This window comes from Anser anser, assembly GCF_964211835.1.
Source record: "Anser anser genome assembly, chromosome: 3".
Lineage (NCBI taxonomy): Eukaryota > Metazoa > Chordata > Aves > Anseriformes > Anatidae > Anser > Anser anser.
The window spans coordinates 118,883,610-118,902,159 of NC_139722.1; the positions used below are offsets into that span (position 1 = coordinate 118,883,610).

General features: G+C 47.0%; 1 protein-coding gene across 9 annotated transcripts in view; it reads right to left on the reverse strand.

The window, feature by feature from the left end:
* Nucleotides 1–18,550, reverse strand: part of PAK5 (p21 (RAC1) activated kinase 5) — a 122,180-nt gene that overhangs the window by 6,518 nt on the left and 97,112 nt on the right. For all 9 annotated transcript variants that reach the window (XM_083828917.1, XM_083828915.1, XM_083828916.1 and 6 more), the window contains 4 exons: nt 12,629–13,426; nt 6,162–6,653; nt 2,785–2,918; nt 612–738 (listed from right to left, as the gene is read on the reverse strand). In XM_083828917.1, coding sequence (XP_083685043.1) covers nt 612–738; nt 2,785–2,918; nt 6,162–6,653; nt 12,629–13,426 — 1,551 coding nt within the window. The remainder of the gene's footprint in view (nt 1–611; nt 739–2,784; nt 2,919–6,161; nt 6,654–12,628; nt 13,427–18,550) is intronic.

The window sequence follows — 18,550 nt, forward strand, 5'->3', positions numbered from 1 at the left end:
GACTGCATTTGTTTTCACTTGAGTTATTGTAGTGTGGCCACAAGGTGAGACACAAACTAGTGGAGAAATTAGGGTCTTACATGTTACGGTGATTTCACTTCCTTTCACACAAGACTTTGGGTGCCCCAAGTTTTAGGTGCCTCAGGTTTTACTGCTGTGTGCCCACAAGTGCAACGGCCCAGACCCACCTTACTCCTCGTAAGAAAACAGGAATTTCTTTGGGACTGAACAGTAATGAGGTATTTTAGCATTTTTTTGCATGAAAACTTTATTTTGCTGATTAAGCAGATCACGTGCAGCGTTTCCTCTCCCTCCCTAGCCACTCGTTAACACCACAAAGACCAATTCCCTGATAGCAGCAGCCACCCAAGTAAATGAAAACATGGGACAGGTACTGTCACCAACCTCCTACATGAACCTATGGTACAAGCTGCTCTCCCAGGGGGGCGTTTCAGCAGTAATGTGTAACATTTGCTTATGGATTGAACACAGACTCTTGAAATTAGGGTTACTTTGACAAGCCACACTCGCAGCTGTTTTATGACAGCCCCCATCAACCTGTTCCCCTTGTGTGCCAGCGAGAGACAGCAGAGGAAATGCTGGATGCTCACCCGCCCATCGCTTGTGAGAAGGATGGAGTCGCTTTTGATGTCACGGTGGATGACACCTTGGTTGTGCAGGTAGGACAGGGCTCTCAGGACAGACAGGCAGACGGTCGCAATCTGCTCCTCGTTCATCCTGAAACACCAAGGTGGAAAAACGCGCTGAGCATTAATGAAGAGAGCAGGGAAGGGGACCTGGGGTGGAGAGGCACCAAGTTCCCGTTCACACCAGTACTGGACAGCCAGCAGCCCTTCTAGGCAACAGCTCTGCAGTGACCCGCCAGTCCCATTTCTGTTGAAGAAGGGAGACGATGGGTAAGGAACAGCTCTGCAACAAGGTCTGGGGAAGTCTCCCTCTAGCATTAAAAAAGCAGAGTATTTTATGTGATAGAGTGTGTTACAGTGAGCCTGTTTTCCTCTGGGAAATAATGGAAATGCCTTATTTACAGTAAACTTACTGCTGCCAAGGAAAATAAATCACTACTGGGATGGAATCAGGCACAGAATAAATATGAGAAACAACGCTCTAATTGTGCAGACAAAACATCAGGCCCTGGGTGTAACTTTATGAGCATTTCCCTTGCCTTTACAACTATTATAAAAAAATAAGGGTATTTCAGTAGAAAAATATACAGTGCGAGAATTATTGGGTCATTTCTGTGCACGGGTGCAAAGCCCCTTTCTAGAAAAGCCGCCTGCTGCAGCATGGCAGCCATGGACAGGACAGGCCGCGCGCCGCGGCCCTGCTGCCCCATTGCTGGCAATTCCCAGCGGCTCTGCTACCCCAGCAGAAGCATTAAAGCATTTCTGCTTTAACTTGGTGATGCTATTTGCAGTATTTCAGCAACATCTTTAAGAGAAGGTCATGCAATGTAAAAAAGAAAAAAAACAGAAGATTAAGGAATGACTATTTTGAGTCAAAAAATAGATGACAGCTCTTAAGAAGCAGTGTCCCGGGAACAGCTGTTTGCTGTTAAACTCCTGTCAGAAATATCTCGGATAGAGCTTTTAATGTTTTGGGGAGCAGTAGTTAACAACTGACTTGCAATATTGTGATTTTAGTATGTCAGCTAAGGCAACACGTAAAAATAAAATACCTAAATAAAATAATATATTTTTTTTTTGGCTAAGAGTAACACTAAACTATGAGGGAAGCCATTTTAATGTCTAATTTACTACTCTTTGCTGCTACTCTTTGCTTTTCTTCTTGCTCGCTTAAATGTTCTCCCACTGGATTGGTGTGGAAATATTTATTTTCTTTATTCCAGAGGAAGAAATTAAACACAGTATTCCTCTTTCCAATCCTATTTTATTCTGCTTATCAGGAAAAAGATGAGTGAAGAGCAGATATAAGGTGGGTTGCAAAATCTAATGGCTCTACTCAGAAGAGGAACTGGAAGAGAGAAGAGGCACTGGTCAGTGCACTACAGCCTTTGGACTGATGAATTGCTTTACAATATTAACTGAAATATGGGGACCAGCTCTACAGTAAGCACAAATGCTGTGATATAAAAATAATTTTCCCATTGTGTCTCAGGCTCAGCTTGCAGTTAACATTTCTGACAGCATAGTTATGTGGGTTATGAGTATCAAGAGAAATCACCCCTACAACCGACATAGTTATGACAGCAAAGACAACAATACAGATCACCATAAGGGGAAAAGAAGCGCTTTTTTTGACATTTGGGGAGCTAATGGATAGAAGTCATCTCTGCTAAATGAACACTGAAAGCTCCACCAAATCCCTGTCTACCAGCAAGCCCTTCCAGATATTTCTTTCCCTTCTATTTAAAAAACACCTGTACTGACAGAAATTCATCTGCAGTGGCTTACTTATGCTGGTAAAGTGAGTGTGCTGCAGTGTGTGTGTATATGTATGTATATATGTACCTGCACACATGCATGTATCTCTCTCTCTATAGCTATACGTCTACCTATACACACACATATATAGCCATAAAAGCACATACACGTATATATTTATATATACATCTTTTGCATGGATGTATATTTTATGCACGTTTTGCACGTTTGTATAGATGTGTTATGTATGTGCATCTATACGCACACAGACATCTACAACCATAGGTATACAAAACCCCCTATAGGGAGCCGGGGGCACCCCGCTCTCCTCAGCATGAGGCGAGGGCCGGAGGCACGTGTGAGGCAAGCACCAACCCACCTGGTGTGAGTCACTATGTCTGTCAAAGCGCCGCCCTCCAGAAACTCCATCACAACCCACAGCTCATCGCCAACAAGGTAACTGTTGTACATGTCAACCACGTTTTCATGATGGTAATCTCTCATGATTACAACCTGTGAGGAAGAGAAAGACGGTGTGTGAATTGCTACAAGCACTATCTGACACTTGTTTTGACCTTCTTTTTCACTGTACTTTTCTCTCTGTGCTTACTAAAGGTTCTGCTATGAATCACAGCCTCGCTCATCCTTGTGCCAACGCATAAACAAAATCAAACTATTTACATAAAATAACAGTCATCGTAAATGCATTAGGAAAAGGGAAGAATCTTTAGTTGCTAAATTATAAGTGGTAGATAATTGTGTTTTTTGCCATACTGCAGGAACAGGGCTGTTTACTTCACTGCCAGTCGCTTTCAGTACAACAGAGACGATTTTTTTTGACCCAATCAATTGCTCAGCCCATCAAAGTCTTCTTCATCAGGAAGTAAACTCTACTTTGCACAGAATTTAACAGAATGCTGGTAATATAAGGGCTATTATAAGGCGTTAAAGGGCCCTGAGGCCCCTGGGCTGCTGACTACATCATGGGCAATGAAATGGGGAGACCAGCACTGGGGCAGGGGTATCCTGGAGCTGCGGGGTTAGGGAGCAGATTGCTGACATGCATTATAGCTTGAGCGACTGGAAGGGACCAAGCTTAGCTCTGCTCTGCTCCTGGGTGCTCCCAAACTGTGCCTTAATTCTGCATTTTGCTATTATATATGTAAAATTGAAGTACTGTAAGGATATAGAGTTTCTCATTCCTTACTTCAGTCTAGCTTGTCTGGAAATGGAATAACATCTTCACTTAAATCCGAATGATTTAATAGTGTGGAGAGGATGATGGCTAATACGGGACGTGCGGTTATGCTTTCAGAACACTCCGTAGTTATAAATTGTAATGGCAAGTGCTGGAATAATTAATATCTTGAGTCCTGGTGTATAGGTGAATCTGCTACACAGGTGCCAAGACAGCTCTGCATGCCTGCTCTCATACCAGCTGGGTGCAGGACCTCCCCCAGCTCAGGCTGAGTCATGCAATGCCGGATTTCAGCGCCTCCAGCCCTTAATTAGTGATCATACACACTATGATTAGTGGTCATACACAATCCCTTCAAGTCAGCAGGAATTTCTGTACCTGTGAAATCTGCTAGATTTGTTTGCCTCCATGGTCAATTGTATTTCTAATGTATTTACCATTTTGACTCCCAGTGCTTTGAACTACTGAAGTTTTAAAACAAAAAGTTGGACAAGAGCTGGCAATCTGGGGCAAAGCCTCGTCCAGAGGTGCAGCCATGAGAAGTGCTGCGTTCTTGAGCAAAGCACGGGACAAAACTAACAAAACTCAAGAAGAATAAGCTTAATTGAATGATTACAGTTTCATTTTAAAACTAACATGGAACAGACGCTGGGCCAAGTGTATGCATGCTTTGCATGAGCTGTGAGCATGACAGGTAAGACCGGAGAACCAGGATGCCCCAGCAGATCCCTGTGAGCTCGAGCACCATGTCTAAAAGTGAACGTGCAGGACTGGGACTACAGGAACAGCAGCTTGGCCGAGGTGGTGACAACAGCCACATGATAGTGAGGGGTGTCAGAAAGAGGAAAGGGATAGAAAAGAACAGCAAGGCAAGGCTTTGATTACCCCTGTGTAGATGGAGGGAGGCATGCTGAAAAGAAATTTTCAGATGACACGAGTGAGCGGAGCGTGTCAGGGAAGCAGCTTGGTCCTGCACAGCATGTACGACCTGCTTCAAGATGTTACCACTCATGAGATGCTCTGTTAGAGCTACACAAAGCAATTCAGTGCAGTCTTCCAGCAGAGGCAAAATAAAGCCAAAATACCCAGCACGGTCATGGACTGCAGAAAGAACTGTGTTTTATTAAGCAAGTTTTATTAAAAAGCTTCTATAAAGCAACAGTCGGGCCATGGCTTGGATGTCTGGCACCACATCCTCCATCAGGGAGCTGGAATATCCCCACTGTAGGGCAGTGTTTGATGCATCAGAGGGTCTGTCTCTGACCACATGGCAGTAGAGGAGGTTTCAGGAGGGCCTGGTACAATGAACAGTGTACCCAGGAAAACGGTACTCACCTGAAGCCCAAAAGGAAATCGAGCACAAAATGGCTGAGGCGTCACCACTGCGACTAACCTATTGCTTGGAACTTGGCACCCAAAGCGCAGGAAGTGGTGAGAGTCACCCCTGGGCTCAAGGGGGCTCCAGGGAGACCTAAACAACCGCAGGTCAACCCAGCGTCTGCGCTCGGCAAGCTACTGGAAATGGTAACTGCTATCACGTGACTGTAATAATCACAGTGTGATATAACAGGGAACAACATACAAAAATTTGCCTCAAAAACCTCTTAGAGCTCTTTTACGGAGTGCAATCCTGCTCAAGACCCATCTGCTGGGATTTCAAGGAGGTGCCAGATCTAAAGTCTTTAAAGAAAATCTTTCAGTATTTAAAAAATGTGATTTTAAAAAAAGATTTTAAGGAAACCAGACTTCCATGTGCTGAACGACAAGCCTGTTACAGTTAAAATTCAGCAAACTAGTGATAGGATCAAATGTTTCTCACAAGAGGCTTCCCCGGGGACCTGCAGTGTTTTTGGCATTGATCAGCGTATCTGTAAGTAAGTGATCTCGAAAAGAGCGTAGTATACACAGCACTAATGCTATGGGAGGGTAAGAATTGAAAAGGAGAAACTTCACATTGCAGAAGGAACCCACAGCACCAAACAAACTCATGAAAAAATGGCAAAGGAAAATCAGTGCTCTTAAATTTAAAATAATGAACATGGGGAAAACAATTCTGCATTAACAGTAGTGGTCTCTGAACTGGCTATAATCTCTCAGGAGATGTGGGAATTAATATAGACGGTTCCATGAAAAAGGGGCAGTCAGCTCTTTGCTTATTAACCCACAAGAAAGCAAATGGTTAGGAGGGGAAGGAAGGAGAAAATAAGTATGTGTATGTCCGAGTACGGTGTATATGCTTCTTAGATAGTCGGGTTAGTCTGGATCCTCCACCTCAAAGAATAAACTCTACCAGAAAACGGTGTGAAAAAGGCAACTGGGCTATGTCTGTGCAGCTGATATGCTGTATGGATCAGCTGATAGATTTCTTAGTTGGTCCCTGTGACCTTCCACCATATTGTAAGTTTAAAGCCAGGAGGAGATGTAGCTCATCTGAAAACGGTCTGGTTATTTTAGACACCACAGACGAGCACAGGACTCAGCACCTATTTTAGAAAGCCATTAGGGCCAGAGTGGGCCTTCAGTCCACGTCTCACGCCGCATTACCCGAAGCAACGCACCTCATTGAAGAGCAACTCCCTTCTCTGCTGCTTCCTGAGATCCATCTTCTTCACGGCCACTTGCTTGCCTGTGTGCTTCTCGGTGGCGATGCAGACAATCCCCGTGGAGCCCTCCCCGATCTTGATGAAGTTGTCCAGGTACTCCCGGGGGTCGCCGGGGCTGACGACCAGCTGCAGGGCGGCTCGGAACTGTTCGTGGGACACCCTGGAGGGCTGCTGGTCCGAGGAGGAGCCCCAGCTGGGCGGAGGGTAAGCACTTGATGTGATACTCGGGGAGCTGGGGTAGGAGGCGGTGGAAATATAGGGAGAGCCGGGCTGGAGGGGTGGCTGGTGATAGTGGGACGCTTTGTGGTAGACCAGAGGGTACTGGTAGCTGCTGCTGGAGTAGCTGACTTTGCTTTGACTTTGAGGTAGCTTTACTGGGCCCCTTGGGTAGGTGTCCGACCCGGAGAGCGGCGGGCTGACTACCAGCTGCGCTCGGTCGTAATCCACCTGCAACACAAAAGCAGACGATGGGTGCAGAGATGGGTTTGCAGCCAGCCCTCACCACTCGGCTCGTGCTCAGCACCCCAAACGTGCCCAGTGGGGTGCCAGCACAGCATGCTCCTGCATGGACCCGTTCTTGTCCACAAACACTGCTGGTACCCATTTTTATGTCCAGGTACCCATTTGTAGACGTCCTAATCTTTGTTTAGTGATAGCATAGGCTCCAAAAATGTATTTACTCTGTATTTTCAGTTCCTTGCAGGTTCTTTGGGCCAATTCCTCCAATAATCCATCCCAGTCACAACTGAAGCCCATTCAAAAGCAAACTGAATAGAAGCAAATTCAAATTTGTGCCTTTCCTTTCAGATACCAGTTTCTAGGTTTCAACTCTCAGCTTTAGTCCTTCTGCTTTTCTCTGGTGACTCAAGAACAACCCCTTCCCACCCTCTTGTGGAGGCTGCTACTCCGGAATGCCCATCGCCCCTGCCCTGCCCCACTGCTGGCTGCTGGTGGAGCCACCACACAGCAGATGCAGCCCTCATCCTGTTTCGTTTTTTTCTTTCCCCTTTTGAGCCCTGTACAGCTTTAAATAGCAGGGTCTTCCCTGCTATCCCCACACGCAGGAGCAGGGCTGCAGGACACCCCGACCACAGCAATGCAGCAGCATGGGGAGAGCTGCAGACCACAAAGCAAACAGCAGAGCAGCACCAAATTCATGGTACGAGGTAAATCCCAGGGAGCTACCATTAGGCGAGCACGCGACCTGTCTGGGATGAGAGATGAGAGCCACTTGGTGGAGTTTACAGAGGGACTTCCTCCGAGCAAGCCGTGACGAGGAGACTAATTCAATTTACTTTTTCTTAAATCATTTTCCGGAGTGACACACTACTTAACTGCGGTGTCACGAAACTGCTAATTTTCATCTGAAATCAGAGACAATCGCGAGGAGATTATCCCGGTGGGAGGCCCTTGTCGTTTGCAGGTTCCTTTCTTTTCTTTTATTCTCCCAAGCTTTTCTAAGCTTCTCACACTGCAAGCAGATGAATACTGCACCTTCACAAACAAAACACTTGGACTCCATCCAAACATAAAAAAGGATGTAAGACAAAAAATGCACCCGAAACAAGAATATGTTTTTCCTTTTCCCCAGAAAACGGCATCTCCACATTGATGATGTAACATATGTGACTCCTGATGACACGTGGAGCATCGAGGGGCGGGGGGGTGGTCAGACACAGGCTCACGGTGTAGCACAATTACAAATAATTACAGCAATGAATTCATTTAATCAATCAATTTCGGTGGCGGCACGCAGGGGTGGACAGAGCAGCAGAGCCGACACAGCTCCCGGTTGCTACTACTGCTGCTGGCTGCCGGCCAGGAGCCCCTGATCCATGTTAGTTAAACGCACATTAATCTGAATTTGGCAGTGTAATCAAGGACCCAACTGAACTGTGAAATTGAATTCTGCGGTGGAACATCATTTGACCGTTTTATGCTAAGACTGCAAAAAAAAAAAAAAAATCTGCCGCAGCATCCATTTATCACTGCGCCCTGCTGCGAAGCGAGGAGGAGTTTCCAGCCCGGGTGCGGGGAGAGAGGGCTCGGCGTGCAGCGCTGTATCGTGTGGGAGCTGGGTGTGCTCGTCTCTGCCTTGTGCGTGAGGCTTAGCGGGAAGGGGGAGCGCCTCGGCACAGGGGCTGCCCTCAGGGTTCCCTCCTGCTGCAGTGAGCAAGGCGCAGCCGCAGCTCCCAGCCACAACGCATCCAACGCGTCCCAGGAGTGGGCATCTGCCCCCCAGGAGGCTGTTTTGGTATAAACGGCACGTACAGGTGATTGGGGCAGTAGCTGTAAATAGAAGGGGGTGAGAGGCATCACGAATTGCACGCAGGACATTACAGCTGCCAAGCTGATTAACGCAGAGAAGTGCTCCGATGCTTCGGGGGAGGGAGGGGAGCTCAGTTACCCCGGCCTATAGATCTACGTACGCAGAGCCACACAAATTAGCGATTAGACTATAAAAGAAGTATTTTTTAAATTAAGATGTGGAAAGCCCAGTGTAGAAATTTAAGCTAGATAAATCCGTACCGATGAACTGAGCCCGGGCTTCACCCATGCCTGCTGTTTCTGAGCATGTCCTGCGCTGACATTTTAAAAGGAAAATTCTGGGGTCGAGCAGTCTTTCTCCAAATTATCGAAAGCTTTTCAAAGTTAGCATTTCGCAACCAACTTCCTGCACAATGTAAACCCAGGCACTACCTGAACGCCATGCAATCCTACAAAAACACAGGAGCCCAAGTGACCAAATCAGCCCCATCTCTCCTCCCAGGCTGTATCCACATGCAGTCCTTCACATCATGGCAAAATTGAACACACTTATTCCACTAATAATTCCACTTCTGCTACCGAATGCAATTACCTACTGAAAGGAAAGCCTTTAATACTACAAAGGAGAGGAAAAAAGCAGCCCTGCTCTCCTACACCGTCAGGTCAAGGGGGCAGATGAGGCTGTGACACACCATCCATCACAGCTCCGCAGTGCCCTGCTGCTCTGCGCGGGTCACTTGGCTGCCTCGCAGCACCACCCAGAGCCCTTCAGCAGACAATTTTTGCTGCTAAAGGTGGAAACAACGCCATGTGCAAACTCACTGTAGTTCCCAGGCTGATGACAGCAGTACCCATCCTGTTGTGCATGTTCTGGGAACACCCCCGTGTTCATACGGGATATCTTGCACCATAGCACGGTCTGCTTGGGCAAATATGTTACCCTCGGCTGTCACCAGGTGATCTGCAGTCACCGAAAGCACAAGTGCTGGCGAGACGAACTGCGGCGGTGACGGCAACCACAGCCCTACAGCCAGAGCCGGCACCTTCCTCGGGGGCTGGCAGCCCCTGGCGAGGTGGGGTCACCTGTCAGGAAATGTAAAATACATTTCAGTTGGATTAGGTTTCAGTTTGCTGAAAAAAAAGGTGTGGAAGGGACGGGCTGTAAATAACACGGAGATGGCAAGGGACAAGGTTACTCTCCAGAGCTTTGCCGGTGAAAATCTCGGAAACTCCCTGTTCCATTCATGACAGTGTCTGTGGAAAGCTCCTGGTACATGAATGGAAAAATAGGGAAAAAAGGAGAGGGCTCCTGATGGTAAAGGCCTGGTTCTGCCTTCACTGGGCTGTAAACATCCTGCTGGTGCATAGCGCCTGCAAAATACTGCAGGGAAACAGCAGTGCTGAGCTGCGGCCAGGTGAGAGCGAGACCTCTGCCCTGGTGCGGCACTATGGCGCAAAGACAGGGAGAGCAGGAACCACGGCCCCTGGCAGGAGGGACAGGAAAGGGCCACGGGGAACCACTGCAAAAAAGTGATGGCAAAGGAGCTTCAAAATAACAGGCTGCAGTTCAAAAGGGCCTGGGTTGAAGAGAAGGGTAAAGGAAAAACGTGCACTACAGACTGCCCAGAAATAGGAGGAGACCTTTGTGCAGTACGACTTGGTGGGATGGGTTTGGGTTGTGTGGCAGCACTGAGGTGACTCCCTTGAACAAAAAGGGACGGGGTTAACACCAGCACAGGCACCAGCGGCACCCAAATGATACAGGAGTGATTCTGCGGGGACGGGAGAGCGGCGAGGGACGGGGGGGAGATCAGCGAGGGAAACGAATCTGAGCCTTCAGCTTCGTACGCCTGTGTTCCTACCGCACGGCTGCGCCCAGCCCAGCGCTGCAGAAGCCTCCTGATGAAAGACATCCGAAACCTGAAGGACCAGGGCACACGTTTGATTTATCCTCCTTCTATCACCTGCACCTAACACTGAACTATGTCTGCTCTTCATTTACACGCCAGAACTTTTGTTAAATGCAATTTGAAGCCATACATTTGTGCCTGCAGACTTTTTCAGAGCTTATGTTTTTTCCCCTTTTAAATATTCTTTAAAGCCAATCTCATTTGTACAATATCTGATCCGAGCCCCGATTCTCATTTAGTAAACCCATTTAATGAACCATTATCTTACTAATGCCTCCTTGAAAAGAAGCCTCCTCAACAATCAGCCAAGGCACGGAACTGCTGTTCGCTCCCAGGAGCTGTGGATGTGTTTGGGGACTGGAACTGCTGCATTTAGCAGTGAATCATCGAGTTTCAACGTACCGAGCCCGTAGGAGTGTTTTTGATGCTCTAAGGGGGAAACAGCTCACAATGAATCTTGCATGGAGGCATCTTTTTTTTTATAAAAGTTGTTACTGCATTTTAATGGGGTATTTCTCAAGCTGTCTGGAGTGCTCACAGCCCTGTAAAATATATCTCAGCCTTCAGCCCTCCTGAGTGCTGTAGAACTGGCAGCAGCAGGCACAAGAGAATCTTTGAATTATCGGTGGATTTGTCCTTCTTCTTTCTGAACTCTGACAGAATGATTGCTTTAAAGGAAGGAAATGGCAGATAGCCCATCTCAGGCTTTCCTCGCAACTTCCAGAACTCGTACTTTAACACCTCACTCCTGCATACACGCAGCCCTCTCACCATAGCCAAAGCTCAGAAAAGGCACAGGAGGAGATGTGGTCACTTTTCTACTCCCCCCATAATTTACCCTCAAACTCAAAAGCCCAAATTTGTGCTTTAATGCAATCTATATTAAAAAAAAAAAAAAAAAGTGTTGTTTTGTTTTACCACAGGGCACTGATGAGAACTCTGCACCTTGGCATTACAAAGTAGACAAAGGCTAAGTGCACGCCTCTGGTATCAGGCTATGGGACGACTTCTGGGGCTGAAGCTGCCCAGGACCAGGTTCTCAGCACTCACAGCCCGTACGAAAACGTGCTGTTCACATCACCACTGAACAGCAGAAGGGATGGTGGTGCTTGACGACTGCCAACCTCAGCACATCTGGCATGTCCCGGCACACCAGGGCCATTCCAGCCCTGGGAAATGTGCTCTCATCTTGGTGCCTGTTGCTAAGGGAACCCGGTAATGCTCAGCGCGATCTACACTGAAGGAAAACCCCCTCTTGCAGAATATTGGATGTCATCTAATAAGGCATCCGTCATCTAGTAAGGCTTTTCCATCTAATAACCAAGCGGGTCATCATCGGAGCGATGTGCCTGATGGGTGAGCAAAGAGCTATTCCCTCAGCTGGACAAACCAGCGAGCTACGGGAAGCATGGCGAGGTGGCCTCATGGATGCTGTTCCTCGTGTGACTCAGGAGGCTGAGCAGGCCTCAGCATCTATAGAAGAGCTGCTGGTAGGTATCACATTTGAGCTGCTCTTTTGCATCCTGAGCCTGTTTCTTTTTTAATTGTTGTTAACTACAGCTGTGTTGGGTGAGAGAGGAGACTGTAATTTTATTTCACTGCTTAAAAAATGAAGCAGAGAGGGGTAAGCCCCTGCTCTCATTAGCAGCAGCGTGTTAATAAACCCTGTAATGCACACAGAGACCTGTCAGCCTTGTGGCTGTGTGGGCTGGCACTGCTGGGTGAGCTGCAGGCAGCTCCTCCGCCTCACACACATGCTGGGCTTGTGGCTGCGCTTCCCCAACAGAGCAGCAACGCTTTTCTAAGCAGCACAGAGATGTCAGCAGTAACGGTTCAAATGCAAAAAGAATCTGATACTCAAACCAGACTGTTTTTTCAGCTCCTGCCAAGATCTGCATTGGCACATGAACTCCTGGTGCAACAAGAACTGCCACAGAACTTGGGGCTTTTGGAAATCCCAGGTAAAACCCATGGAAGTTGGGCACTTCCAAACTGCTCTTTGAGTAACTTTGGAAGAGCAGTATCTTAAACCACTGGTCCACGACGTCTGTTTTCAGATACCCAAGAAAAGTGGGTGGGTTTTCACACCCACCACACCCATCATGGCTGCATAGCTCCTGGGGATGCCACCAGCCGCATTTGGTACTTTGTGCCCTTAATATTGTGCACATGCCCAATTTTTTTCATTCCTGTTTTGGAATTTTCCTGTCCTGGCAGCACCGTCACCAGGGCCCTTAACGTTACCTTGGGGATGCCTGCTGCAGTTTCGGACAAGCGGGGGTAGGTGTAGGAGCTGTAGGAGTGTCCTTGCTGGTGTGCTTTAAACGCGCTTGCCCCATAGGGCATGGCTGGCTCTTGCAGACCAGAGCCCGACCTGGACCTCTGCCTCATCGCTGGCTGAGGGCTCGCCGGGTCCACGTAGGACGACTTCGGCCTCTTGTCGTAGTCATCCTTGCCTGGGCTGTGCCCCCAGTCGCCATCGCTGTACTCCAGCCTCTCCTTGGGGCACTCGCTCTGCACCGACGCTCGGGACAGGGCGTAAGGAAAGGGGTCTCTGTAGTCCAGCGAGGATCCACTGGGAATCCTCTGGTACTCCAGCTTTAGGCCTCCATATTCGAGCGGTTTGGGCTTTGCCTCCACCTGTGCCTGGTAATCTGGGAGGAACCTGGAGAGGTCTGACTTCAGGGGCGTCACTTCTGAATAATAGATGTCCCTGGAAGTCACCTTCATCATGTGCCCGTTCTGCTTGGCGGCATAGCCCCCTTTGTAGTACCTGTCTAACTCTTCCCCATACAGAGTCTTGTCTCTGTACTTTTCCACGCCATAGTCTGTTGTCGTGTCTGACTCGCTGGAGTACTGGGAATACGTGATGTAACCGTTCTCCTCCTGGTGCCTCGGCACATGGTTGGCGTTGCCCTGGTGGTGGGTGGGAGGGCTTTCCTTCCGCAGGGAGTTGGATCGTGTCACGGAGATGTTGTCGAACTCTTCCAGCAGGCCGTTGATTGAAGTATCCTTTCGAGGCTTATTTCCTCTAACGATAGTCTGGGAATAAAAAAATTACTTTGATTAAATGACTTTCATTTAGTATCTGACCAACAAAACAACAGAAAAGAAGTCTGTGATTCACCCAGAAATACACGTAATGATGTGTCACATTCTTCAGTCACATACTTCACAATAAACCATTGCCAGAAAATACTTACAACAGGACATGCAGAAATGAAGGAACAAAAGGGTCAAATTCAGTGGCCACCACAAGCTGAGATTCAGCATACAAGCCCAAGACACTATTAAAAAGCTCAATTTAAGAGGTGGGTGTTCAGCACTGAATAGCAGAGACATTTAAAAGCACTACTTGTGTTTTAAAAAGTTGCTGTGACTAAATTTGCTGTTATTCAGTTGTCTGCATCAAGGCAAGCTAGAAGGCAGAGTCTGATATGCCGAGTATGGATAAGCTAAAAAATATTATTCAGTGTTAACTTCTACATATTTAGCAAACTGCTGGAGTGGAAAGTAGCATAGTGAAAAGGTCTTTTTTTTTTTTTTAACACAACAGTACGTTCCTGCGTGCCAGAATTACCACCAGGGATTGCTTCTTCATTGACTTCGCATTAGAGACACGTGGGGAGGATGGAAAAATAATACTTACCTGTTCACAATACACACGGTAAATCCCTGTGCATGAGCATGGCTTTGGGACATCCACGTGATGGATGCCATGGGGTGGTGGCCCTGGTTGTGTCCTGGTACTGCAAACTGCCCCCTGCCCAGCACTTCTCAACTTGGACTGAAGCAGCTGTTAGGATGGGAAGCAAGCAGTGCTTGGCTACAGATGTCCCTCAAGAAAGCCCGACTATTTTTAGCTAGTACCATCTGAAGACTGTAACAAGCGATTGCATCCATTTTTCAGCAGCTGACTCCCATTGAGCGCTGCGTCATGTTTATAAACACTCTGCAAGAATAAGATGTACAGATTAAGGGCCGGGGCCGTATATCAGTGTGGTTCTAGTGAAAACAAATTTGCTTTTCTGATTCGCTTTAGCTAAGTATTGAAGGTTGTACCTTCCTTAACTCGCCTAGTTTTTAAGCAAAGTCCCTGTGGCCGTTCATCCCCAGGAGATGTCCCTCAGTGAGCTGCAGCCTGCCCATGCTGCCTGTGCCATACTGGACACCGAGCATGGTGCCCAGCCTGGCCACTGCCCTTCCTGCACTGCGACACTGGCAGAGACAGCGTTAGCAGAAATACATCCCTGTAAAACCTGACCCAAAGCTGGGGGAGCGGCACCGAAGGGATAAAACAAAGAAACGTCTGTGAAAGAGGGCTGTGCAGGACCGGGGTCTAAAAGGAAATGTTTCCATGCAAAGCAGGCTGATGACATGTGATGACCAGGGGCAGGGACGGGAGGCTGTGGGGAAGGGCTCTGCTGTAAAAACCAAGGTGGTAATTGCTTTAATTGGGTCACAGCTCACAGTGAGCTCCTCTGGAGAGGTGGCTGCATTGATGGCCAGAAAGGCAAACACAGTCCGAGTCATATCTTTTAATCACACTGCATTCAGCTTACACGGAAGGCTTTGTGTTTCAGCCAGCAGACTTACCACTACAGTAGTGACTTCTTTTTTAGAGCCCTGACTATCCCCAGCAGAGGCAGGGGAGCATGAATGGTCCTCCAAAAAGGGCATGTGCGGGACTAGCAATACCTCCCTCTTTGAGCAGCATCCTGCTCTTCGCTCATTTTCTACCCAGGAGAGGTTTGCAATGCAATCAGAAGATGTGACGGGGCAAATTTTGTCTTTTGTGGTGTCTGCCTTTCTTCCCCACCCCTCTTTAAGCCCTGCTTTGCCCCATCTCCACGAAATTAACAGCAACATACTTCTGTTGTTCAGAAAAAGACAGCTGAGAAAAGCCAGGCTATGAGCAAAGCAGTGCTGACCTCCCATTGATCCCTCCTCTGATTTATGCCCATAATTACTTGCCTGGTTTGCTATTTTGAAGCTGGCGATACTGAAACAATAGGACAGAAAAAATCAGGAGCAGCAAATAGATCACTCCTTTCACCTCCGAAGTCATTCAGTGAGACAAGAGGAATTGGTTTTGTTAGGCTACAGCCGCTTTGGCAGGATGAATGCGCGATCATTCATATTTAATTATCACGTAATAAAACAGCACACTCAACAATGAAATGCTTATAATTGAAAACAAGATTGAAATACCCAACTGCCACCTTGCTTCCCCAGTGTAAATCCATGCCAAGGAGTAAAAATGCCAATGTAATGATCTCCGTGGGACTAGCCTTCACAAAGGAGAGCTTTCCCGGAGCAACCTGCTTTGTGCCTGCACAAAAGGACCTCGGAGCCAGAGGGAGCCCCTGGGAGCAGAACAGCCCCTGCGGTTATTGGAAAGGGGAGTTTTCCCTCCTCTCCTCCAAACAGATGCTCTGCTGAAGCAGTTTTTAAAAATACAGATGTGTATGGGATGTGGGGGGTGGAAGAATCACAAACAGCTATCTGAGCCCATGTCAGAAGGAATTTTAGAAGAACGAAGTTGAAGGTTTAGGTGTTAGGGAACTCATTGATGACAAAACCCTGCAGTTTAGGGATTTTCTGCAAATGGCAGCCTCCACTTTGGTAAGATACAAAAAAAGAAGTGTTTATTTATTTTTTGTTTGTTTGTTTTTAGTAATAGTGAAATAGCCTTGTAGGAATTTTGGTTTTCCAAAAAGAGCATCTGCCACAAAATCTCCAGTCTATGAAGAAGTCTTTGCTATCGCCGTGACCTCAGTGCTACCTAATCCTGACTGGTGAAGTTAAGGAGATGAAGATTTAAAACCCCTTGATTTCTCCCAGCGCTTTGAGAACAACCACTGGAGAACACTGACTTCCCAGAATGACAGCTGAAGTTTCTATTTGCTTCGGGCTCGTCTCTACTAGGAAATTAGAGGCGGTGGGACCAATCCCCATGGCTGAGCTGGTTTGTGGGCACTGGCCTGGGTCCGTGCTGCCGAACGCTCTCCGTCTCTGAAGCAACATCGGTGGCTTGGGGAAAAGTCTCTGCCTGGTGCTGACTGTGCCCAGGACTGGTTTAGGAGGATGCTACCTGGCCCAGGTGAGGGGCTCAAGCAGCTGAATAGCACAGAATATTTAATTTCAGTGTCTGATGATAATCCTTGGCACTGCTTCGTTGTATAAGCACAGTCCTTCGGTGCAAACAGAGGATAAAACGTACCTGCCCCTGAAGAACGCTGCAAATCTAGATCAAAATGCCTCGGCAGTTCTGCCTGAAATCTGCAACCATCCCAATCAAGCACAGACACTGCTGGTGTTAAAAACACACCAATGACATTATTACTGTAAACTAGGATGTAAAAGTCATTTGTTGAAAAATAAGAAAGGAAGCATGATCTTAAGGTGATGGATGTTTTCTACGGAACAGTCAGTGCTCTATTATTACTATTGCTATTATTATTATTATTATTATCTTCACTACATTATTATTATTGTCACCAACATCATCATCTTCAATATGTTTATTTGCTTTAGCTTGTTTTTAAATTTAGCACTTCCCTTATATGAAAGGAAATACATCGTGAAGAGATTCCCCTATTGCCAAATCAGACAGCCTATTCAAGCTTGTTTTTTTTATTTTTTATTAAGAAAACACCTAACACTATTGTTATCAAAAGAACTGTAGTGTCCATAGAGCAGATAATTACAGACATGTTTCACAGAGACCCTGCGAAGTACTCTATATTGTCAAGTATTTTTCTAACTGAGTAGAAGTTAGGATGTTTATACACAGATGTGAAACACGGTGCCTCCCTGGTGGGCAGAGTTAATTCTTCACCATTTACTAGGCCTAAAAAACAAATTAAAATCCCAAGGCAGGTATTATTCTGTAAGAGTAATAAAGGTAATTACTCTGTAAGAAAGCTCACAGAGCATCAAAAATTGGAAATAAAGGCAAAGGAGCTGTTTCTACAGAACGACACTTACACTGGGCCTTGTTAACCCTCCTGAAGTCATTTGCTCCAGAGAAGGTGTTCTGGGGGCTCACAGCACCCTGCAGCTTCCCTCTGAAGAAACAAGCCAGAGATTGACAAACTGCCATAATTATGGCCCAAATTTCCAAACCTGAAAGCCTAATGTTAGCCAGAAGTACCCAGGTTCGAAGGTGTGACTTCAGTGGAAGGATGAGGGACAGCCCAAATTGCTGACATTGCTCCCTTAGGGACTTGGGAGTACCGTCACTGCTCTGCCAGGCTCTGTGCTGCGCTAGTGAGCAGGGGGAAAAGCTCCTGGGACTGAAACACAACAGCAGAAATTACAGAAGACGGAAAATTCGAGCTCTAGCTTAAAAAGCAAAACAAAAAGCTTGAAAGAAAACCTAACAGAAAAAGCAGGCTCTATCGAAAGGGATGTAAACATAGATTTTCCTGGTTTTAATACCTTAGGAACTGGTGACTAGTTTTTGCAATTTTAAAGGCTTTATAAACTGAAAGAGACAGCGCGTGTTTCCACATCAACAGGGAACTCATTTTTCCTCATCTGAATTTAGATAGAAAATGGTTGTTTTGTGTTTTTTTTTTTGTTCTTTTTACCCCTCACTGTTCTTCAGATTTTTAAACTTGGAAAATTTTTGGAGCTGCGGCAGGTAATTAGATGGTTAAAAGCAAGGCATCGTGTGCAAAGGTTGATCCACTGAGATTTATGAGGCCTTTGTTTGTGACTACCGAGATCATGTAATGGAAACCTGTACAGTGCCCAGGCATGCATGACAAACAGAAATCAAACCCTACAGCAGGCGCAGCTTTAGCTGGGTTCCACCCCGGGAAGATGGGATCCGTTACCGTCGATACCCCATGGTCATTAAAAGACGTTTTCAAGGCGTTGTGCAATTGGGGTGGATCAATGCTACACCAGACAAAGGAGTGCTGGTGAGTTTTATGCTGCCGTTACCGTCACCCACTAAAATCAATGGGACGCAATCTCTGTGAATTAAAGCCAGTACTGCGAGGCTGCAGCTCTCAGTTCATTTCCAGTGCTCTCCGGACAGGTTTGGCGTTTGCTCTGGGTGCTGGTGACAGCAGACATCCTTCACGGCGCCGCCGTAGCGCTCTGTCCTGCACTGATAAGCCATAATGGATCTGTCTGCAAGAACCGCTGCCTTGC